General features: G+C 50.4%; 7 protein-coding genes across 7 annotated transcripts; 3 read left to right on the top strand and 4 right to left on the bottom strand.

Annotated features, from left to right (window-relative positions):
* Positions 1 to 510: 510 nt before the first annotated feature.
* Triagg1_10067 (uncharacterized protein) lies at positions 511 to 822 on the top strand (the record flags this gene model as incomplete). The annotated part of the gene is made up of 2 exons (XM_062894098.1): positions 511 to 543; positions 637 to 822. The coding sequence occupies 2 exons, from the start codon at positions 511 to 513 to the stop codon at positions 820 to 822; spliced, it is 219 nt and encodes a 72-aa protein (XP_062750993.1).
* A 605-nt stretch (positions 823 to 1,427) lies between these two features.
* Positions 1,428 to 7,063, bottom strand: Triagg1_10066 (uncharacterized protein; the record flags this gene model as incomplete). The annotated part of the gene is made up of 4 exons (XM_062894096.1): positions 1,428 to 2,765; positions 2,829 to 5,963; positions 6,015 to 6,936; positions 6,993 to 7,063. The coding sequence occupies 4 exons, from the start codon at positions 7,061 to 7,063 to the stop codon at positions 1,428 to 1,430; spliced, it is 5,466 nt and encodes a 1,821-aa protein (XP_062750992.1).
* Positions 7,064 to 12,172: 5,109 nt separating this feature from the next.
* On the bottom strand, positions 12,173 to 13,281 carry Triagg1_10065 (uncharacterized protein; the record flags this gene model as incomplete). Its single annotated transcript, XM_062894095.1, has 3 exons — positions 12,173 to 12,874; positions 12,927 to 13,064; positions 13,120 to 13,281. The coding sequence occupies 3 exons, from the start codon at positions 13,279 to 13,281 to the stop codon at positions 12,173 to 12,175; spliced, it is 1,002 nt and encodes a 333-aa protein (XP_062750991.1).
* A 767-nt stretch (positions 13,282 to 14,048) lies between these two features.
* Triagg1_10064 (uncharacterized protein) lies at positions 14,049 to 14,602 on the bottom strand (the record flags this gene model as incomplete). Its single annotated transcript, XM_062894094.1, has 2 exons — positions 14,049 to 14,319; positions 14,373 to 14,602. 2 exons carry the CDS (start codon positions 14,600 to 14,602, stop codon positions 14,049 to 14,051), a joined length of 501 nt encoding a protein of 166 aa, XP_062750990.1.
* Positions 14,603 to 15,097: 495 nt separating this feature from the next.
* Positions 15,098 to 16,342, top strand: Triagg1_10063 (uncharacterized protein; the record flags this gene model as incomplete). The annotated part of the gene is made up of 1 exon (XM_062894093.1): positions 15,098 to 16,342. The coding sequence occupies one exon, from the start codon at positions 15,098 to 15,100 to the stop codon at positions 16,340 to 16,342; it is 1,245 nt and encodes a 414-aa protein (XP_062750989.1).
* A 359-nt stretch (positions 16,343 to 16,701) lies between these two features.
* On the top strand, positions 16,702 to 17,946 carry Triagg1_10062 (uncharacterized protein; the record flags this gene model as incomplete). The annotated part of the gene is made up of 2 exons (XM_062894092.1): positions 16,702 to 17,356; positions 17,537 to 17,946. 2 exons carry the CDS (start codon positions 16,702 to 16,704, stop codon positions 17,944 to 17,946), a joined length of 1,065 nt encoding a protein of 354 aa, XP_062750988.1.
* Positions 17,947 to 19,779: 1,833 nt separating this feature from the next.
* On the bottom strand, positions 19,780 to 21,056 carry Triagg1_10061 (uncharacterized protein; the record flags this gene model as incomplete). The annotated part of the gene is made up of 4 exons (XM_062894091.1): positions 19,780 to 19,823; positions 19,883 to 20,439; positions 20,507 to 20,849; positions 20,939 to 21,056. The coding sequence occupies 4 exons, from the start codon at positions 21,054 to 21,056 to the stop codon at positions 19,780 to 19,782; spliced, it is 1,062 nt and encodes a 353-aa protein (XP_062750987.1).
* Positions 21,057 to 23,911: the final 2,855 nt, after the last annotated feature.

Here is a 23,911-nt window from a genome sequence, read left to right as displayed (position 1 = left end):
TGGATGTGAGTAGAGAGACAATCTAAGAGTAAATTGAAAGGATCTCGGATTGTGTGAATATTAGTATGCAGCTATGAGAACAAGTAACAAGAGAACTATCAACCTATAACCAAGTCATCATTGATGCTGTCGCTGTTGAACAGACAAGCAAACCAAGTAGTTGGAAGCTACTAGGTAGACAACAAGAGGCTCAAAATCTCACACTGTACAACACCAAACCAGCCACTCCGCAGTCCGTGCGAATAATAGCCTTCGCACACTCAATCCAAATGTGGGGTGCAACATCTTGAATGCGGAATACTTTCAAAATTTCATCGTCATCAGTCCAAACAGCTCCTCCAAGCCAAACAACCTCCTCCTCAGAACCCTCTCACCAACCCCCAAAACCACCGCCAACATGGATATGTACAGCTTCCCCCCTTCACACCATTAAAATACGAATGTTCAACTAACGATCATCGCCCAATTCCCAGGTTAACATCCGCCGAGCAGCGCACTCTCGAGCAGCGCATGCAAAAGCGTCAAGTCAAGGAATTCGTCGGCGTACGTCTCCCATCCATTCCCAACGCCCACGCATACATAAACAACCCAAAAAGAAAGAAAACAACACACATGGGAAACTAACACAAACACCAGGCTTTCGGCGGCCTCGTCGAGCACTGCTTCACCTCCTGCGTCGACGACTTCACCTCAAAGTCCCTCTCCTCCAAGGAAACCGGATGCCTCAACCGCTGCGTCCTCAAGTGGATGGCCACCCAGCAGCGCGTCAGCGAGCGATTCCAGGAGCACAACGCCCAGATCACGCAGCAGATGCAGAAATAAAAGACATACAACACGACAATCTACACGATTGGGGGAAAAAAACGTAAAAACGACTTGTTCCACGACACAAAAATCTTTGCTATCGATGACGGGATCGACGGAGGGGGGTTTTCCATTCTCCCTCTAGGCGTCTTTGAGTCTTTGTTGAGGGACAAGTTCCCCCAACTTCCGAGAGCTTGTATGATACAAAGCGTTATGGTGGGAAAGGCAAGAAAACGAAAAAAGAAAGAAAGGAAACCCAGCTGGGACGCAATCGCTGGAATACACAATTTTTGGGCTCATGGAGATGGAGTCTTCTGTATCATTACTTACGGGATATGAAGGAGTAGTTGGGAGTGGCGACAGGGGTGTTCTAGTCATGTCTCACTGTTGGAAACCATCAACTAATATACACCACGCGGTATATAAAAATCTTGCTCAATGGGAATCAAGTTTAGATGCTCGAGTTCATAACCGAAACAACCCTGTTATCCACGAGAGGACTTGTATGATACATCTGATGCGGTAGTAGCCCAACGTCCAACGCCTAATCCTGAAATTCATTACCATCCCCATGTTTCTCTAGTTGCGTAACTCGAACCGCAGAATCCGACCTTTATTTCATTTCAACCTTCAAATTCCTCGCCGAGCACGTCTCGAACCGTCTCAAGCTGTGCCACCACCTTCTCCTCCAACAAGTTGTCACAATCCCCTGCCAATTTTCTTCCTCTCCATTCCATCTCTCGTTGCCCTAGAGGCAGGAGCCGCTCCTTCAAAAGACGTCTGCTGGAGAGCCAGTAGTCTACATTCTCTAAAAGTCCCGTCGCATCCCATTCGACCGGGGGAATATCTCTGCTATTGTTCATCCGAAGAGCCGCAAGCACGCGCGTGAGTAGCGCCAAAGAGTGAATCTCCGAGGTGCCAAGAAGCGTCAAGTATTGGGTAGACTTCTCTTTGGTTCGACTGGCTCCAGGCGCTTCAAATCGCTCCACGCTAGCCTGCAGTAGATGCGGGAACTGGTTCAGAACATATGTAATTTCCGGGGCAACCGTTGCTCCTAGAGCAGTGAGCAAATTCAACATGAGTGGAAGCATTCCTTTAACCCATATTCCGTAGCACCGTTGTGCAATTGACGCATCCGCATATGGCGAGACGTTAGTCCTCAGCATGAATTTGGTGAGGTTAGCTGAGAGGATAGAGCCAAGGACTCCGTCACAGGCAAGCTGCTCCGCCAGCAACGGAAGAGTTGAAAGCTCCAGTAAGAACAGGATGCTGAGCTCGCCATAGACGGGATCGCCATGATCGCCCAGCTTATCAGCCCATGAGTACAGCGATGTTGCTGCATGCGTAGCATCATGTGATGCCATGATGTTCAATATTTGAGTCTGGGATTGTTCAATATTAGGGACACTCAGACAAGCCTGCATAATTGCCGTAAGGAGAGCAAGATCCTCTGGGAAGACATCTGTCTCCTTATCATGAATCAAGCTAACCAGTGACCGGAAGCCCCTTGCAACCACGTTGTCTAGTATGTTGAGAATGGTTTGGGTGACAGTCACCATGGACCCCTCGAGATCTGCTTGTGAACTCGCCACCATCCTACTGGATGTCGTTTGATATGCCCGCAGCGTGACGAACAGTGCCTTTAGAAGTGTGCGGTAGTAACCAAGAGAGTCAGATTCAAACGGCTCATCAACACTATTAATCGTGCCGATCAAAGTCTCCAGAAGCTGGTTAACATCCGTGACTGCTAGAGTGGACTGGGCCAAGCGCTGAATTAGAATGAGAGCCAGATCGGCTCTTGTGTCAACGATTTTGAGGAAGATGCTCTCGGGACCAGGGACCAGCTGGTTGGCATTCAGACACTGCTGAGCAACTTGCATCATGTACTTTTTGGTAGCATCGCTCTCGGGGAAGCATGTGCTTAATTCAAGCAACAAAAGCTCCCATGCGTGGAAGAGCGCCTTGAACAAGTTACAAGTCAGCATCAAATTTTACATACATATCATTAGGGGGGCAACACTTACGATCTGGGCATCGACCAAAGACAGGTTGGCGTTTGCCAGCTTCATCTCGTTCAGGAATCCAGCTCCCCTCCTTCCTTGCCATCCGGGATCAAATCGCAAAACCTCATCGGCACGATCCAGGTCGTAATAGTAATTTTCGCCCAGCTCCCGTGGGCTCACCAAGGTACGCTTAAAGTTGTCCAAAGAGGTTCCGAAAAACTTATTAGAGAAATTCTTAGCAAAGTTGTTGTGGAGAGACTTGTTGTAGCTAGCCACCTCGACACCGTCACGAAGGTAGTAGTCCAGGTCGTTGGTCAGTCCTTTGGCGAATGTGTCCGCGTTGCCAAGATGACGCGAATGGTAGAGCTGCATTGCAAATGTCTCCGCAATGTACGCAGCAATTCTCGCCTGGGTGCCGGCCAGCACCGCATCTGACTTGACAGTTTGGTGAGAGGGCTTCAAATCACGCACATAGGCTCGAAGCCCATCCATATAGGCGGTGTCCTTCTGAAGAGTAAACACCGTCCAAGGCCAGTAATTCTGCGCGGATGTAACGAAATCCAAGACGACGAGGGCTTCTCCAGTCTCTAAATCTTTCAAAATTTTGAGTTTAGATAAGGCCGTTGCAAATACAGAATCATCAGACGTTTCATTCTTCTTGGCATCCTTCTTCATTGCCTCTCGTGGCGTTTGCCCTGTGAGAAGGCAGTTAGACATCCACTGCTGTCGATTTTTTAGTATCGACGAAAAGAATCTCCAAGTGATCTTTACTTCATTGGCTAACACAAAGGGCTGACCAATGGCTGCCAAAATATGGAGGAAAGATTTGGAAACCTGAGGGCCGAGATATCCTAGCAGGGAGGGTGGTTCACCGGTGGACTGGGCGGCGTTGATGACGAGCGCCTCCAGCATCGACAACGCCGGCCCGCGGAAATGATCTGATACTGCGCAGAGCCGGGCTGATAACGTCGAAGTCTTGAATAGATACGTCTCAACTAAAGTCGAAGGACGTTCAAGGTAGTTTGCAACCCGAAGAAGAGTTGTAGAAAAGTCGAGCACTGACGTGACTTCGCTTCGAACGGCTTGGGATCGCAGGGGATATAGGGTTGAGTCCGGTCTTGTGAGAGTAGATATGAATGAGGAGAGAAGAGGTTGGAATCGCAAACTTCCGCTTGATGGCGATAGGAAGCAATCAATGATGTGGGAAGCGGCAGGCCGAAGACAGGATGTGAGGTTGTCAGACGTAGGAGAATCTCCCATGCCATAGGTGTAAATGACAATCTTGTTGAGAATGGGCACGACTGTCTGTAGTAGCGATGTCCTACTGGTTTCCGAGTCAAACATCCACGTCGACGTGTTTTCAAACACGTCAACCGACGTCTGTGCAATCGAGAAGCTAACTTTGGAGAGCACCTTGTCGGCAGTCCCAATCCACGGATTCGACTCTGGGTGCTGTCGGCCCAGGGGTTTGTTTTGAGCCCGACGCTGGACGGCGGAAGACATGACAGTGTCGATAAGCGCGGAAAACAGCGACAGCGAGGATGAGAGAAATTCGAATCTCTCCGAGACCAGGTCAAGACTGCCTGTGATCTTGGTGAGTTTGCCAGCTCTTGATTCAGAGTTCAACAACTCTGTCCTTGCGAGGTACGACCACACTCTGCTGGGCTGAACCTGGAGAACGGCATGCAGAAACTTGACACATGCGGTAAGGACGCTCACAGCCGTATCTTCAGTCATGGCCAACTCATCCTGCATGTAATAGTCCATCGTTTCGCACACGATGGTGACAATATCTTTCCCAGCACTGATGTGGGTGCTGGTCTCGGATAGCAGGTCGTTATCATAATGGAACAATGCGTGGCCATCTCCTTGCTTTGCCACCTTCAGCTGCTCCATTCGAAGCAGTGACGCTAACAATGAAATGACTTCGGCTGTCTCTTCCGGTTGCAACATTCCCAGCTCGCAACGATAGCCTTCTTGGGAAAGGCTAATCTCCAGTCGCCGTCCCAGTAACGACAAGGTTGAATGAGGGTAGTCCATCAAGACAACACGGCCGGTATCCGTAATAAATCGCCCGTAGGTGCCTACTGGTATTCTGTATGCGTCATCCTCAATGTACCTCCGACTCCAAGAGGATGATAGAGAGATCAGGGGAACCTCCTCTAAAAGGCAGAAGGAGTTGGTGTTTTCATCTTCTTGGACTAGCTCATATCCTTGAAACGTATCTGGTAGTGTGAATGTGATGGTCGGAGTCTTGCGCAGCAGTTCGAGAATTATGTCTGTCCTATCATCTTGAATCTGTTGTGAGGCAGTACAGAGCGTGCGACAGAGCGTGATGAAAGGAAGGAATTCGTAAGGGTATCGATCAAGTGCCTGCTGGAAAAAGAAGTCCATGGCTAGATCATCCCGCAGCATAGACCCAAGGATGTCCTGGGCGATGGGCATATTCTCCGACGCGGATAGCTCCCAGTAACCTCGACCAGGAGAAAGGAGGGAGTGCAGACAGCTCACAGAGTCCGACTGATACCCAACAAATGGGTACGAAACTTTCAATAGCTCTAGAAATATGACACGAAGGCGCGAGCTAATCAGGGGTAACAAGCTGCCGTCGATAGACGGACCCAAAGTTTGAGTCATCTTTGACATGATATCAAAGACTCTGCCTTGGGCTGTAGCGACAGCGGCCAGTTGCTCAACAACCTGCATATCCCTCTGACTAGACGAATTCTCAAGAAAGCCATCGAATTTCGAAGATTCGATGGAGTAGATGCTTCCAGCAGAGTTTCGTCGAGTGGGTGTGCGCATCACGCTCCTAGTTTCGAACTTTTCGCGGGCGCTTTGCTGTATCAAGTTGTCCCGCTTATCGGTTCTAGTTTGGTAGGATACATTGAGTCGGTGAAGTAGAAAAGACCACGTGAAGATGACAGGGCAAGCAGTTTCAGAATCTAACCCAGCCGCGTCCAAGATGCTCTTGTGGACCTGCTCCAAAACATCTGGCGAAAGCAAATACGAGTCGTACACGTCGTCGGCTTGTGCTGGATCCTCGTCTCGATCAGATAGATATGCAAGTGCCCGCGCAGGCTTGAGCAAGCCGATGGAAATGGCCGAAGACAAGGCCTTCATCGGCATAATCAATTCAGCAGTGATTTGGTTGATCTGTTTCTGTGGTTAGTCAATACGGAGTAAGGGGGTCAAGGAGGCACATACTGGCTGTAAAGAATCAAAGAAGCCGTAGATTTCCATCAATGAAAACCACTGGTTGATAGCAGAGGACGGAGGGAAGTCACTACCATAGCAGTCCACCAGCTGGAGAACCACAGACAAGCTGTGAACGATCTCAGTCAAGAGGCTTCGCAGCCATTCCAGTTCTACCTCATCGTTGAGCAGCAAGGCTTCATCCGTGAATGCTCTCATACCGGCCTCGATCCCACTCATGCAACTGGACACGACATCCAAGTAAGCTGGCAGCATCGCCTCCATCTCATCACGTGGTTGCGAGGACATCTTTAGCTTGTACAGATCGGCAATTTTGTTGTCTCCAGGAGCGAAAATGGGCAAACGTCGATACAGCTTGATGGACGTGGCATAATCCGCAGCCATTATGAAGAAGCGACGCTCCGTCAAGAATGTATCAAACAATCGACGCCTCCTCGCCTCTGGCTTGTCGAATTCTGCTGATATCTCATCGGCATCCAACGCGGCCGACGCTCCCAAGTCTGACAAGAATGCTGCCCCTTGGCCATTTTGCAAGCCCGCAGCTTCTTGGAGATTGGCGGCGTCGTGGGATGACAAAGGGCCCAACAGATGACTTGAAGAGCGGGATTGATACTCGATGATGACGACTCGCAGGGCGGCCACCAGGTTGACTTTTGCGTTGTTGCTCAGCCATTTCGCATCATCCTTGAATTGGTTTATATCGTATCGGTCCGTCGAGGCCGAGGTGACGTTAATTGGTGCTATCTTGGTCTCGAAGCTCTTGTTTGTAGCCTCGTCAGGCGGCGCAAACGCGGTCGAGGGTTCGCTCAAAAGGGCACGGACATAGTCGTCGTCGAAGAACTTGGTGATGGCAGAGCTGGTCTGCCGTTTTCCAGTGCCGTCCGAAAGAGCTGTGGCGACCAGCTTCCAAGGCCTTGACGCTGCGATTAGTTGCATCCGCCATCAAAATGCATGCGACCCGTAACTCACAGAAGCACTTTCTCCCCAGAGAGGCACTGTCCCACGGAGGGAAAATAATTGGTATCCGACAGCGGCGCCATTGCCACGAGTGTCAATAAGGCGGCAGAGACGCTCGCCGCATCACCTTGAGCCTGTTGGTGCGAGGATGCTGAAAACCCACGTCTGACGCGCTTTTGGCAGAAACTTGGCGACTAGATTCTAGTCGGTAGCATCAACAGCTGCATGTTGACTTTTTTGGTGAAGCTCCCAGGAACCCGAAGATGAGCCGCGAACCCATGCTTTACAGTGTGATTTTGGTAACAGATCGAAATATATGCACTGTATTTGTTTAGTGTACAAAGTTACTTGCTTAGCCTGTTGGCCTGTCAAGATCGGGGCTTTATCGGCACTTGGGCAAGAGGCGATACTGATCAATGAATGGTTACTGTTGGTTCAACTTCCTATTCAGAGATTATAGTACGTGTAGCGCCACAAGAAATTCTTGGTGTTAGTGAAGCTGACTCATACGAATGTATCAAGAGAAACGCAGAGCCAACAAACGTTCTCACTCTCATTCTCACTCTCACCCGCACTTGTTCTAATCTCGAGGGCGAAAGTTTCTTTCCTTCTGCTAACTGCGTTTCCCGCTCAATTCTACCCTCATCGCCGTCTCTGCGGCCTTTTCAAGATGCCTTCACTCGACATCATCGACCACTCGCCTCATCAGCCGGAACCGTCTCCTCCAGTGGCCACCGCATCCAACCTCATCCTCATTGACAATTATGACTCATTCACTTGGAACATCTACCAGTACCTCGTTCTCGAGGGTGCCACGGTCCATGTGTTCCGAAACGACAAGATCACGGTGGACGAGCTGATCAAGCACAACCCAACTCAGCTCATCATCAGTCCCGGCCCTGGTCATCCTCAGACTGATTCTGGAGTCAGTCGAGATGCAATTCGACACTTTGCCGGCAAGATTCCGGTTCTGGGAGTCTGCATGGGCTTGTGAGTCGATTTGAATCCCCAGTCGTTTCTTCATGTGGCATATGGCTAACAATCATGGAAAAAAAGGCAATGTATCTTTGACGTCTATGGCGGCGAAGTCTCTTCCGCTGGAGAGTGGCTGCATGGAAAGACTTCTCCCCTGACCCACGATGCCAAGGGTGTCTTTGCCAGTCTGCCTCAGGGCCTTCCTGTGACCCGATACCACTCTCTTGCTGGCACTCATCTCACTCTGCCCGAGTGCCTTGAAGTGTCTTCTTGGGTGGCTAAGCCAGATGGCTCGGCCGGCATCATCCAGGGAGTTCGTCACAAGAACTACGTCGTCGAGGGTGTGCAGTTTCATCCGGAGAGTATCCTCACTGCCGAGGGCCGTGTTATGATTAGAAACTTCCTCCACATGCAGGGCGGTACCTGGGAAGAGAATACCCAGCTCCAAAAGGCCGCATCAACAACGAGCACCAGCTCCGCTGGGCCTAAGCCGCAAAAGAACAACATTCTCCAGACCATCTACGCAAACCGAAAGGCTGCCGTAGCCAAGCAGAAGGAAATTCCATCTCAACGAATGAGCGACCTTCAAGCCGCATACGACCTTAATGCTGCTCCCCCCTTAGTGCCATTCGTCAGCCGGCTAAAGCAGTCGCCCTTTGATGTGGCTCTGATGGCAGAGATCAAGCGCGGCTCCCCATCCAAAGGTATCTTTGCACTAGAAGTTCAGGCTCCTGTTCAGGCTCGCAAATATGCACTTGCTGGTGCAAGCACGATTTCTGTGTTGACAGAGCCCGAGTGGTTCAAGGGTAGCATTGAAGATCTGAGAGCCGTTCGCCAAGTTTTGGATGGTATGCCAAACAGACCGGCAATCCTTCGAAAGGAATTCATCTTTGAGGAGTATCAGATTCTGGAAGCAAGACTAGCTGGAGCAGACACAGTATTGTTGATCGTCAAGATGCTCGAGGTCGAGCTGCTAGAACGCCTGTACAAGTACTCACTATCCCTCGGAATGGAGCCTCTGGTGGAAGTTCAAAACGCCGATGAAATGACGATTGCAGTTGAGCTTGGTGCCAAGGTCATTGGCGTCAACAACCGAAACCTCGAGACATTTGAGGTTGACATCAACACGACGGGACGGCTGCGAAGTATGGTACCAGATACTACCATTATTTGCGCATTGAGCGGTATCAACAAGCATCAAGACGTGCTTGACTGCAAGAGAGATGGAATCAATGCTGTCCTTGTGGGCGAGGCTATTATGAAAGCACCAGATGCGACAACTTTCATCAGTGTACTATGCTCCGGAAGCAACCCGCCACCGAAAAACAACTCGCCGGAGAAAGTGCACGTCAAGATCTGCGGAGTTCGCACCGTCGAGGCCGCATTAGAAGCAGTCAAGGCGGGCGCTGACTTTATCGGCGTCAACTTCGTCCCCGGAGCGAAGCGGGCTGCTTCTCACGAAGCTGCCCTGGCCATCTCAGAAGCGGTTCGTGCAACCTCCAAGTCTTCAGAAGCCTCTGAAAAGCTGTCGATTGCCTCGTCAGTCGCCACGGATTTCTTTTCCCTCACATCACAAAATCTCAAGACCTCGCGTACACAGGTAGTAGGCATCTTCCAGAACCAGCCCCTGAGCGAAGTTTTGGAGAAGCAGAGGCTTTACAACCTTGACCTTGTTCAGCTTCACGGCGAGGAACCGATTGAATGGGCAAAGGCGATTCCCGTGCCTGTCATCCGCTGCTTCAAGCCCGACCATCCCGCTGTCGGTCTCCGAGGATACCACGTGGTTCCTCTTTTGGACTCTGGAGCTGGGTCTGGAAAGCTGCTGGACGTTTCAAACGTAAAGGAGTTGCTTCAAAAGGATCCTGATCTGAGGATCTTTCTGGCTGGAGGACTCAACCCCAACAATGTTGCAGAAGTGGTCAACGCCCTGGGAGAGTTTAGCAGCCAAGTCATCGGAGTAGACGTAAGCAGTGGTGTTGAGGAAGATGGTAAGCAAAGCTTGGCCAAAATCAATGCCTTTGTCAGTGCCGGGAAAGCAATTAGGTAGATGCTCAGTCAACGAGAGATAACAGTGGTTTCTCTATGAGATATTGACAGACAGATACAGGGGTAGAACTAAATTTGCCAATCCAATAAATGTCTTGTGCTATATATCACAACATCACTGATGCGTTACCTGTAGCCAGTGTGTGTCTTCCTGTCACATATGCCAAGTAATTTTCGATCAAGTCGAGGAGATTTGTGTCAATGCCGCAGCTGGTTGTGGCGGCATCTGTCCACTCGCCACCAGGCAGCTCCAACCTCGCGTGTAAGTTGTCTTGAGTTCTCTAACAACCACACCACCAATGCAATTTCGTATTGCATTGGGCACTTACAATTTTCTCAGCTACAAACCTTGATGCCTACAATCTAATCCAACTTACCACCTAGAACTTAATCCTCTCAATCCTCTGCAACCTCTGCCATCTCCCTCCAATATCGTTCCTCTTCCTTTCTTCTCCCACCAACGTCGTTTCCTCCTTCTTCAGCAACTCACAACAATGCCTCGTCGCATATTCAAAAACCTCGTCATCGCCACGGCAGGCCCTCTGCCTGGCCAACTCACCGTCGACAACCTTCGCCAATGGACCTCCATCCGCAAAGGCACCTTCACGGAGGAATTCGACGAGCAAGTCACGCATCTCCTATGTACTCGAGAGCAATTCGACCGCAAACTCCCAAGAAGTAACCTTTCTCTCTTCATATATTCTCCTCGCTCCTACTTTAAGCATATCGCTTACTCTGTGTATACATATAGTCAAAGCGGCCCTTGCCGGCGGAAAGCGACAACACATCGTCCACTGCGACTGGTTCGAAATCTCCGCCGTCAATGAGAAGAAAGAGCCAGAAAGGGAATATTCCATGAGGAATATCATCGCCAAGCAAAATGCGGAGAAACGAGAACGAGCTCGGATTGAAAAGGGGAAGAGAGAGGGCGAGAGAGCCGTGAACACGAGTAAAACCCATACCTCTATGCGGTACAAGATGCCAAATGCTTCAACTGACGATTGTATGGCTAGATCTTTTCCACATTTACAGTGATCGAACTTTCTTCTCGTATCAGGTCGATATTACACGCGACGACGTTGAAACGGGAGAGCTGGGACAGCGCTACACCCTCTACGTAAGACACCACCAGAAAAGCAAAAGATTATTTATCTGATTGCTCTCTAACACAAAACATATCACAGCTCTGGGAATCTAACGCAAAGCCCCATCTCTACTGGTTCACCGCAAAGTTCATGAAGAAGAAGGGAGATAGCCAGCCCAGCTTCCACCGGCCAAGCCCCTGCTCCGGCCCCTGGCGTCAAGAAATGGACCTCTTCATGGAGTTTTTCCGCATCAAGACGGGTATCGAATGGCAGGATCGTGTGATTGGACAGAATACCATGTCGAATTCGTTCTTTCAGTACGCACCGCCGGTAAGTTATATCCCTCCCGAGATTTCGATTACACATCTCTTGAAGAACGGTGCTCAGTTGTGTGGCGGAGGCTAACGTACTGAGTGTAGACAGGTGGAAAGCCCGTTGGTCGTCGCCTTCGATTCTGCTACGAGTATTGTCTGGAAATCAACGCCCAGGTGAGGGGATTGCCTTGGCCCCCGGTAGAAGACATTCAGGTCAAAGAAGACGCTGTTGTAACTGAACCTCAAGATATCATCATCGATGTTGAGGATCATGAAAGTTCCACCCTCAATGAAAAGGCTATCGAAGATTCTGGAACGTGTTCAGAAGTTAGTGTCGATGTCGATGATACAGAAAAGGATATCCTAGAGAATGAAGGCGAAGCAGACGAACAAGAAGCGCTACTGGAGTCTGATAATCCTGCAACAATGGATCCGGATGTATCAATGACAAATTCTGAGTGACTCTTCAATGAAGTCGGATAGTCAGAGTCTCGGGTTAGGTATGCAAGAAACTACGAGCTAATGTCAAATGTCACATAAGTGAAATGCTCAGCCATCTCATTCTTATATATATATATATATATCCATTTTCTGACGGCCACAGGCATGAGGCACAAGCTCTTGAACAAGAAAATTTACATGAAAAGCTAATTTAGCCGTTTAATATTACATCGAAATCAAGAAATGTCAGCGCTTTCGTCTATGCTGTACAGGTATCGTAACAACCAAACCCATCGTAATGCATCATTGCATGTCAGCAACCCCAGCCCTCTCAAAACCTCAGTTTTGGAAACACAAACACCAACAGTATCAGCGACACCATCATACCATATATCCACGCATACAGCATCATCCTCCCCCACCAACCCTTCCCCTCGGTCATTCTCTTGAGAGATCCCATCCGCCCCTGGGCCGCTTCCATACCGCGCCCCGATTTCTCCATGCTGGACCCAGCGGCGTCAAGTAAATTCTTGTCTTCTTCGAGGGTTGCCGAGAAACTCTTGGAGCTCTCCTTTAGAGCACTCGCCATCATGAGAATAGAGTTTGAGATGGCATCTTGCTCAAGTCGCTGCTGGTCCAGTATGGCTTCTGCTGTAGCTGTCGTTGTTTGAGGACTTGCGGGCGTGGGGTGGTTGGCGAACAGGGCAGCACGAGCTGTGCTGTGAGCTGAGGGGGTCGGAGATGGTGCAGAGGGGCGGGCGCGTAATGTTTGGGTCGTTTGTGTAGGGAGGGTTTCGCTGGCAGTCTCGGTGGGTGCAAGAGTAGTCGTCGCAGAGGGCTCAGGTATATGTTCAGCTCGTGTCGGTGGTGAGGGGGGCGAGGGGGGTTCTGCATCGGGTATTTCGTTTTCAAAGTAACCTTCTCCTGCCGGCGCATTCGATGACCGTCTGGAGTCCTGGCTCTCGCTCGGCGTTTGTATGATGTCTCCCAGGAGGTCTTCGCCTTCGGATGAGTCGTCTTCGTCCAGGGCCACCTAACCTACATTAGCTTTATTCTATATCTTGCTGAGATGATCATTGGTCTACCTTTCTTAGGTCGTCTAGCCGATCAAACAGTAGATCCAGCGTTTCCTTTTGCGCTGTGAGATCGCCCTGCGTATCCGTCCTCCGTCCCGGGAGCGTCTGCTCCAGCTTCGTAAGCGCCGCTCGCGCATATTGAAGGTTCTATACCAAGTCGTTAGCGACACTACGCAGCAGCCATGCCTTGTTCCAGTCTCACAGCCTCGACCCTTGTCCTCTCAAACTCGCTGTTGCGCAGCCTTCGTTCGCGTTCGGGGCTCGGATGCAGCACAGACTGCTTTAGCCGGGAGAGCAGCTGCGCAAGCTCTACCGGGGATAGATTCGGCGATTCTCCAGCAGGTAAGTTGGGAAGTATCGCCATGATCGCGGTGAGAATAGACTGCAGTGACTGATGGATGGTTTTGCGACGGGAAGATGCTCTGTTACATGTAGAATTACGTCGCTGGCATGGTATATGTGGCTGAAGCTTCACAGTGCGCCACAGTTGACCAGTTTAGGCAGTTTGTCGCCATTGAGGGTCACTTACAAGGTGGGAAAGCTGACATTTCACAAGACGAACTTGACAGCTCCAAAAAAGTGTAAGAATTCTGTCAAAGGTGCACAAAGACGCCGGTTTCCTAGTTCTTCTGATTCGTCAACATAACGAAGACATGGAGAAGTCTTGTGCTGTGACCTCTGGTTCGATTGCCACCACACTCGCATAAGAGAGGAGATATAGCACGAAGTCGCCCTTCTAGTTGAACATGTTCTAGTCTCTGGAACAAGACTAGGATATTTGTATTGTCTTGGCTCGAAGTCCGAGAGGGTGCTTATAACGTCTCAATTAAGTAAAGGTCCTCAAGAGAAACCTAGCAGTGACTTCTTTGATATGCTTCACCAGTCCTTCTTTGGCATCACGACGCTTCTCAGCCCAAATTATCAAGCTGCTTCAAATATTGGTCTCATCGTCCCTCTCGCAAATACCAAACGCATGGCTGCAAAGAAAAGCCTTCCCATAGATTCGCATAACCAGGAAACGCCAAAAACTCCATCATCACCCAACCAATGTGTCCCAAACCGGTAGTACAGATGAAGCCAAGCATATCGCTTTTTGATATCAAAAGCGATGGATAGCGCTGAATGGGCAAATCAGTCCCTCTCTTCCTCTTCCTTTTTTGCCAGTGACTCCTGTAATCTCTCCTCTTGTTTCTTCCAATGTCCTCCTTCCTCGTAGTCGGAGCTAATCTTCAAGGCCCTCCTGAGACGCTCGCTCTCCTTGATCTTGGCATCGGCCATCTCGTGCACTTGATGCTCCTTGAAAGCCCTCCTCGGCGCATTGGCTTTGTTCTTGGAATTCATCTCCGCAAGCAGCTTCTTTCGTAGTTCGTCGCAACGGCGGTCAATCTCTTCTTCATCAACCCTATGAGATGGTTAGCAGCTGCCACTTGCGCATTCATCCAGGAGATGGCATACTCTTCTTCCTCAAGCTGGTCTCTTAGGTCAAATACCTTGACCTCAATCTCTCTCTTTCGATCGTGCTCGAGAATTGCCTTGTCCGGCTGTCGCTGCTTGTGTCGCATGCTGTCTCGATCTTTGGGATACGGCGCGCCGTAATCACGCGGTCTGACCTGGGCGAGGTTCCGCTGGACATAGCCCGAGGTTCCACTGCCTCGCGGCGTCGAGAGTCCGACGTTGTCAGACATTGTTGCTGTTGCGTATTGCTCAAGTGGTGTCTGCGGCTGTACGATACAACGGCAGCTCGAGGTTGAATGAAGCTTGATCGCTGTGTCGCGTCGAGACTCAAAATTCGAGGTTCAAGGTTCTTTGCCGAAGCCAGAGCGCTGCAGGGAACTGGAACTGTCATCATTAGCGGCTCTAGCGCCCATCCTGCTGGGAAGTCCACTGCAGCTAGCTGCCGGAAGCGCTACGAATGGAGAATAGCGCTGGGCGGTGAAAGCTGTCCGCTGATAAAGGTGAAGAGTCATGGCAGAACTCGATAACGGAGGGGCAAATTGTGCCCCTCTGCCATTTTCTTACCCTGCATCATTGGATGTGAGATGCATCCTTATGAGTCAACTTCTTGAATTAACCCATTTAGCCTGTCTGCATTGCTTTATAGACATTTATTTATTGTCACCGCTCTTCCCAACTCTCTCTTGGATCGATCATTTCTCTGTACATCACATTCTCCTTCCAAGATGCCACACCTTCCTGAGATTCTCCCTAGAGAGGGCGAGTCAACGATTGTCTTCCCACCGGTTACCAGGGACCATATCCAAAATTGTTCATACGACGCCTGGTTCCCTAAATACCGAAGCTCATGTCTCAAGTCGCGGATTATACCTCTTCCACCGGCATTTATATCATATCTGCATGAAGACGGCATCATTCTCGCAGACGATGACGAGGCCAATGAGCCAGAGGAAGCAGAGTGGTCAAGCTCTGCCGCTACGCATCCCCGAGTCTCTCAATATGACTCTTCCGATGACGAGGATGAGGAAGAGGAGGAAAGACTTCCTCCCAACAAGCGCTTCCCGGAGATGCACGAAGTCATCAGACAGAAAATCGCCGAGCTGGGTGGTTCCGTCGCGCCGAAGCTTAACTGGTCCTCTCCAAAAGACGCCAAATGGATATCACCTCATCAAAACACGCTCAAATGCACCACTCCAAACGACATTTATCTCCTCTTGAAGTCGTCTTCTTTCGTCTCGCATGACCTTCTTCATGCATTCGACGACTGCACAGATACTCCGCCAATGAGACCGTTCACGCCGGTTCTTGTCCTTAGACCTTTCTTCACGCCTCATGTTGCTCTAGAATTTAGGTGTTTTGTCAAGCACCGGTCACTCATTGGAATTACGCAACGGGATCTCAACCACTACGACTTTCTGGAAAGGCTTCAGGCACAGCTGTGGAAGAAGATCAGGACGTTCTTTCGCCAGAAGTTGAGATTGACGTTTCCCGATTCCTCCTTTGTCTTTGACATTTATATCCCTGGAAACACCTTTGCAGAAGATGGCTTGGGAAAGGTGAGACTCATTGATATTAACCCATGGGCCCCAAGCACGGACAGCCTTCTCTTTGCATGGGAGGAGCTTCTCACCATGGAAGTTGAGAGTCCCTTGTACGGATCCGTTTCGGAGGGCCAGGACGCAGATGGGAGTGGAGGGGAGACAACGGCAGATGAGACGGATGACGATGCGGATGCCGAGTACAGCCCAGATCGCCAGCCAGAAGTCCGCCTCGTCAGGAAGAACGACCCAGAAGCGTACAACTTCAGCTCACCACAGTACTCTGCTCACAAGCTTCCCAAGGAGGTTGTTGATGCCAGTCTTGCAGGAGAAGGGGGCCTGAGAGAGTTTGCCCAGCGATGGAAGGAGATTACTGAGGGCCGCGGCCAGGGAATCTGGGAGCAGCCGAGCAACCTGAATGCTAGCACGTAAGAGAAAAATAAAATAAACGGTGAATACTTTACAATAACAAGCGAAGTCCTTTATGCTAACCTCTCTGGACGATGCCCTAATGTCAGTCAGCAAAAAGTGAACTGAATCTGAAGCAGCAGAGGCTCAACACGGTGCGAAATACCGCATTCTCCATGGAAATTTTACTATTTATGCACAGTACGCATCTGCCTAAAAAGGCCCAGACTCTCTCCATCGCGTTGCCGGGTTTCTACAGCTGCGCCCAGCTGTTGCCGCTCCAACCCAAGACCATCATCATCACCAACTCACTTACACGATCATCAAGGGCTTCTGGCTCGAGGAATCTCAATTAATTGCTTGATACCATCTCAATTGCCATCATGCCTAGCCGGCCACGCCCGAATAAAGTGACGAAGCCCGCGCCAGGGTCTGGAGCTCGTAGAGGCAGCCGTCAATCGTCTCTTTCTGCTGCAGCCCAGGAGCAGCTCGAGCAATACGCAAAGGAAGCTGCCAACTCGACCGTCAACCATGACTCCACGACGCTTGAAGATGCCATTGAAGAGAGCCCCATTGAGTCTGCCGATAAGTTCACAGCCATCAACTTGCTCGCCAATGGAGGTTCCATGACGCCTCTTCACGGCGCTCTTCGCTCCGCCGACGACTTTCAGCTTGACCACCAGATGCCCGATCATTCATCCCCAGAAGATCCGGCAGCTCGAACTGCAGCAGATTTGGCCTATGCCGCCTATGGGGACCAGGTCAAAATCGACAGTGCTCTGTGCAAGAAGCTCGCCGCTGAGGTTGCGTTGCGAGAGCCGACTCAGCGTCGCGTCGACCAGAAGCTCAACATTGAGCGTCGAAGCAATGTTGAGGCTCTGCTCGCTCACATGACGGGACAATCTGCCCCCAAGCCTTGCAAGAATTGCCACAAGGGCCATGGACCCTGGACCCAATGCGTTGTGTATGACGGCCAGATGTGTGGAAGCTGTACAAACTGCTGGTTCAACGCAAGTGGCTCAAGGTGCACGTTTCATGGTGAGTTGCGATTTCATCTCCATCAATTGCACGTCAGATTGGCGACAGATACGCATTCTCTTTTGTCTCATCCCCTCCTCCTCCTCCTCCTCCTCCTTCATTTATTCACTCTCAGTTCTCGTGACCAACACTCAGCTTCATCATATCAGTTGAACTATTCATGCTAATCATCTTGCACAGAGAACAACCATCCCCAACCGCAAACCTTGTTCGCAGCATCTGTCGCGGCCTCGGCAAATCTCATGGCTCTACAACCACCCGCGCTATCGCAGTCTACATCACCCAACGCGAGCACCAATCTCTCCGCAGACATCACCCAATGGGGCCTGTCTGAGTCAACCAAGCAGTTGATCACCCAGACAATCACTGACGTAGCCACCTTCTCTCGAAGGGATCGTTTTCTTGCGCGAATCGAAGCCGCTGCTAAGGAGCTCGGCATGCGAATTGCAGAATACGAAGAGTTTCTCAGGACCCCTGAGGGCATGGCGGAACAAAATGCTGCCTTGGAGAGGGAGCGCGCCCAGAATAGCCACACTCAGGCTACTGAGGCTTCGATGGCTGACGCCCCTTCTGACGAAGTCCTGAGTTGAGCTCTAGTTGGCTACTTTTGCTATTATCATTACCCGCCACAACTAAGCGCGGTGACGACACTAAATAGAGAAGGGAGAGCAGAAACGAAAGACGAGTATGTCACTTTCAACTGTCAGAAAACCCTCTTTGGCAGTTCGACCTTGACCAGCAAGGTGTCGGTCAGAACATGGTATGTTCCCCGCCGGGCGTTTAATGCTTCTGTTCGAGGACTGACCTTCTTGACTACAGATTATTCCATCAATTCCTTATTATCTGCTCTATCAAGGTCAAGCTTGGCTACCGAAGAGCTACGACTAACGATGCATATCAAGCAAACTTGTCCAGTTCATACCAGCCTTGGTCATTCGATGAACAAAAAAGCCACATTCTGGATGCCTTACTGTTTCGATATCCCACATTGGGGGAGATATTGGAAAGTCTAAAATCTTTTCATCTTTTCATAATTTCGACGTCATATACACTTCGATCTTGAAGACACACGGATTTTTGAGCATGGGCTTGCGTGTTTCTCTCTTCTTTTTTCGCCAGTTTCTTTCATATCTGGTACATATACATGGTGGACATTGGGCATTATCGCTTTTTTACTGACGAATTAACGAACTTGGTCATGAGTTACGCGTACGGGGGGAGTTTGAGAAAGTTGGCTGCTATTTCAGAGGATATATACCCCCTTTTTAGTTTTGCTGCTTTGGCACTTATAGGACGTACAATACCCATTTGACTTTTCATAACTGCAGTTGCAATCTCCTTGATGATGAAGAAGATATGTGATTCGATATGACTACCGCTTCGAACAATTCAAATTACTCTGTGCATATGCTCTTACTCATTACCAGCAATCACCATTCAAACTCACGGAATCACGCACGAGACACAGCAGCATTGAAGACAATCATGACTATTACATAAAATACTCGAATTTTACACCCAGCCTCTCTCATGCTATAATCTTCCCACACCAAAGCAAACAAAACATCGTACTACCCGCTTCTCCCCGCCCAACTGCCATGCCCAAGTCCTTTTCCCTCCTCGACTCGCCATCGCGGAAAAAAAAAAGAAAGAAAGAGAAGAGAAGTAAAGATAGAGAACAGAAGAAAGGAAAGACGCGCAAATGAAAAAAAAAAAGATAACTGGTCCTTTACGCATGAGTTCAGATTCAGAAAACAAAAAAACAAGAACAAGAAAAGAGATACACAGGCGAGGAAACATTAGAAAAATAACAAGAGATGTAAAAAAAAAAAACTGAATATGCAAGTACAGAAAACTGGAAAGCTGGAATATATGACAATACACACTTTTTTTTTAAAAAATGAGACAGGCCGAGTGGGAAAAAAAAATGTGGTTTCATAATTAAACAAAGTAAATGGCCGCCGCCCATTCGCACAATCGTGTCAGATGTAAGTAGTTTCCCTTTCTTCCCATGAGCTGCCACGCCGTTGCCCCTCCCTTGACGGCCTCTCCTTCTTTCACGACGTTGGCCATATCCTCTTCTTCTTGAAAATTGAAAGAAGATTTCATTTTGATACACAGCATCTCCCGACAATCCTTGTAATAGCTCTCACAAGTCTTGTAAATGCCGAATGTTCGCCATAGAGTCTTAGCTTTAGAAAAAAAAAGTACCATTATCTAGGACAGTTCAAGATTGCGAAGGAGAAGCCCGCAGAAAAAAAAGAAGCTCCTTGAGCTGGCTGTCGTCTCGCTGGCGCAAGGAGTACAATCAAGATCATGAGCCGTATCTCCGTGGCCCATCTGGTGGCGGTCGTAATCGAGTTTGAGGGTATTCGTGCGTCTTAAAACAAAAATAGAAAAAAAAGAGAGAAAGAACAAGTCGTCTAGATGAGACCGCATAAACGGAGGTTCTCCTGGATAATGATATCTAAAGCAAAAATGTCAGCTGTGATTTCATAAAAAAATGTCAAGGGAGCCATCTCATACCGTTGACTGCTGCCATGACAAAGCGAATCTGGGTGGTATCTGTGGCGCAGGTAAAGTGCGTGTAAATCTGCTTCGTCTCGTGCTGGTTCAGGCTGACGAATCGGTTCAGGATGTAATCGCACGCGGCCGCATAATCATCACCACCCTCGTAATCGGGGAAGTAGTTCTTCATCGGGCTGACCGGCAGCTTCTCCTTGAATCTGTCGATCTTGTTGAGGAAGAGAATGATGGACGTCTTGATGAACCATCTGGAGTTGCAGATTGAGTCAAAGAGCGTCAGAGCTTCCTGCATTCGGTTGACGGTCTCGTCCTCAAACAGCAGCTGGTCGTACTCGGAGATGGCGACCAGGAAGAGAATGGTGGTGACGTTCTCGAAGCAGTGGATCCACTTCTTTCGCTCGGATCGCTGACCACCGACGTCGAACATTCGGTAGGTCAAATCACCAATGATGAATGTCGTCTCGGTGATACCAGTGGTCTTGACACGTGATCGGAGAACGTCCTGGTCGTTGGGCATGTAGTCGGGAGCGGCAATTCGCGCGATGTTATCGAAGTAACTAGTGATGGAGGTGAGCACGCGAATGCAGCTTTTGGTAGCGCGAGCCAAAAGAAAAGCGAACTTACTATCTGGCTGAATCGTTCAGCTGATATTCGCGAGATCGCTTGAAACACTCCTGTACACCGTGGTCCTTCCACAGAGCCTCGATGGCACCGCCAACTTCCGGGGGAAGGACATCGCCTTCGATCTGAGCAGGCTGGATGAAGATGGTCTGGACGTGGTACTCCATGCGCTGGTCCTCAAGGGGCAGCTCGAGAGACTCCATGGCCTCGAGGATGACGCGCATGGACTGAACAGTGTTGCTGAAGATGATTTCCTTGAACGACTCGCGTTCATCGCGAGAGTAGCCACCCTCGTGGATCAGCTTCATCTGCTTGAGAATGGTCGACTTTCCAGATTCACCAGCACCTATCAATCCGTTGTTAGTCGGGCGGTGAACTCGCCAGGGAGCAGCGGCGTAGATTCTGCACCAAACACGGCCGAAATGGTGTACATACCCAGAAGTAACATCTTGATCTCATTGCGCTGCATCATCTTGTCCCGCTTGAGCTGATTCTCAATCTCCTCGTTCCGGGCCTTGCCCTCCTTGTCCTCTGTAGACATTCCGCAACCCATCTTGGCGACTGTGGGGGATGGTATGAGTATGAATAGAATTCGTCTTGAAAATGAAAATTATAATGAGATGCAAATGAATGAGTCGCGTATGCTACGTGTCTAGAATCGCCAATGATGCCGACGTTGATACTGTAGGAGAGCAGATTCTGTTAGTCAGGGGTTCGCCGAGGCAAAAAAACACTGCCGCCTGCTGGGTCGCACGAGCAATCGCGACGATGCACGCGCGAGAGCGTCGAAAGCGAGAAGCTCTGCGCGAGGATCCGCGTCGTGTCGCTCACGAGATGGCTGATGGTCGAGAGGAACCGAAAAGCGCAGTCGCGGTCGATGTAGGCCTATTGGCAGCGCAAAGAGGACCAGCTGGAAGCGAAGCAATGCTCCCCGAAAGAGAAGGGAAAAAAACAGACGAAGAAGCAAGAGAAGAAAAGGGAGAGAAGAAGAAGAGAAGCTTACTAGAACACGGCCTGCTAGGCGAGGAATGAATGCCAATGGAGGGCAATTCAAGGCGGACACGAAGAAAAATCGCAAACAGAGAAGAGAAGATGGCCAAGGAAAGAGTTGGTGCGCAGGTTGAAGACGCAGAATTGGGTGTCGTGGAAATGAGATCCGCGACGGAAATGGAGATTGGGGGGGGGCGAGAGGAGCAAAACCGGCTGGGGGAGGATGAGCGAGAGGATGCTCCAAAAGGTATGGCCGAGAAGGAGGTACTCGTACTATTGCCGTAGGGGCTTTGGGGGGGGCCAAGCTCCTAATACATGCAAGTACTTGTACTAGTGCTGCGTCGAGCGCGAGAAAAGGGAGCGCGGATGTACTTGGGGAGCACCGTACCTGAATCCGCCCTGGAAACTGTGGAGATGGGCCAGGGCGCCAGGGTCTGCCCGGGCGGGCTAGAGCTCCAGCTTCAGTGGCTCCACCGCTGCTGCAGCAGGGAGCGCGCTGCGAGGTGCCGTCACGTTATGACGGGGGAAGTGCGCGCAGCAGCCCGAACTGGTGGATTGCACAGTGCATGGACGAGGCGCCGGGCGCTGAAACGCGGCCACTTCGCACTATGAATCTCCTTTTGCGCTTGTACACGGTGCGCACGGCTGCCGACACTCGGCCTGCCCCATTCGCGGCGCCGTGTACCTGTACCTGGCCAAGCAGTCGCTGTGCTGCACCTCCACCACAAATTGCAAAAGCACCAAGCAGCAGCACAGCTTTTAGTGCTTGTCCTCAGTCAGGGTGGCTTGACCGGGATCAACAGAGATACATGATGTGTTTTTAATTGCATCCCCGATCAAGCGCCTCCGCAGACCTGCTAAGTTACACGGGCCAGTGGCGCGTACTGTGCAGCTATCAGGCGGGCGAGCATGATGGTAATTTCAGCGGTCGCATGGGCTGGCTGGCAGGAGCAAGCAATAGTTGAAGGCTCGAGTCGGGGCGCGCAATCTGTGCGAATACTGTACAGCCTCACGTCGGAGTAGGCGACGAGTGACGGCTGGATCACGATCCCTATTGGGCGATGGCTCTACCGCAAAGCACACCAGAACACACGCTTTGACGCAAGGCAATGCGGTGCGACGCAGCCCAGCCCACGGCAAGGCAGCGGGCGGGCAGGCAGTGGGCAGGCAGAGGAAGCGCAGAAAAGGATTCAAGGTTGGATTTGATCTGATGGATTGGCATCGCCGCCAATTGGCCTCGTGCCGTCCATGTACTCCGTACTAACGCTGGACTTGTGCACGCACAGGTACCTTAGTACCTCGTACATGTACTTGCACTTTAATGTCCCAGGCTCACTCATCTTGATTAAGCGACCAATCATCATGCCACATGGACTCCGGGATGCTCAATTTGGCACGAACGGGGGTTCGAGCATTAGCCGGTTCAATTGAGCCCCTGGTCTGGGCCACTGAGAGCGCCGAGAGCCCTGGGAGGAGGTTTGGAGTGCCAACTATCGCGGTGGAGCGACTGTCCTAGAGCAGCAGGCGACGACATGGGGGCCCCTGGCCTGGTCCGTCCTGGGTGCGAAATGGATTCTGGCGCTAGGGAGAAAGGGCAATTCAACCATCAAGTTCAATTTTAACATTTGACGATGCTGATGCGCGCGTTTGCCTGTCCCGTCGCTTGCTGCTGCTGCTGCTGCTGCTGCTGCTGCGTTTGTGATGTGACGTGATTGTTGGCTTATGGATGTGTTCATCGATATGGACCTCTAATGCCTAAAATTGATAGGGGTTGCTAAAACGAGGCATCTACCGTGGAACTTGTACGCCAAGTCAGGGAGGGTCCTACGATTACAGGATCAATGAATCACAACATATACCTACTACACTCCATAACATCCATAACATGGAGGGCCGCACTTTTGCTGCTCGCCATCGCTAATGATCGCCACAATGGCTTCCATCTTTCTCTCCAGGGCAATAAATGCTACAGAGCGGATACCCGAGAGCAGGTCAGGGGTCGCCCGACAAGGGTCTGTTCTGCTAGTACAGGTACTTTCTCCGTCCTCGTACGCACAACGGAGCCATTGGATCTTTAGTCGCGTAGCTTGAGGCTTCTCGAACAAATTCTGGCCTTCTGTTACAGGTTCTCCGTCCTGCAGGTATTACCAGAACAACGGTCTCGGTGCGCTTGGACTCTTTCCGTACGATTTCACGGAGTACTCCGTCAAGCAAAAGTCAGCCAGAGGTCCGCCCTCATGGCTCCGCGCATGCTTGGTGCCACAGCCCTGTTTGCTGCTACTACGAGTACTACCTAACAAGGCACCCAGATATTGGTCTGACTGTAGGTACAGCAAGGTGCAGTAATATTTGCTGGAGACAGTCAATCAATTTCTCTCCTGAGAAAGACGAGACGGAAGTCATCGTGTTTGGTATTAC

This window comes from Trichoderma aggressivum (genome assembly GCF_033847375.1).
Source record: "Trichoderma aggressivum f. europaeum strain CBS 100526 chromosome Unknown scaffold_064, whole genome shotgun sequence".
Classification (NCBI taxonomy): Eukaryota; Fungi; Ascomycota; class Sordariomycetes; order Hypocreales; family Hypocreaceae; genus Trichoderma; species Trichoderma aggressivum.
This window is presented reverse-complemented; position numbering and strand designations above follow the sequence as displayed.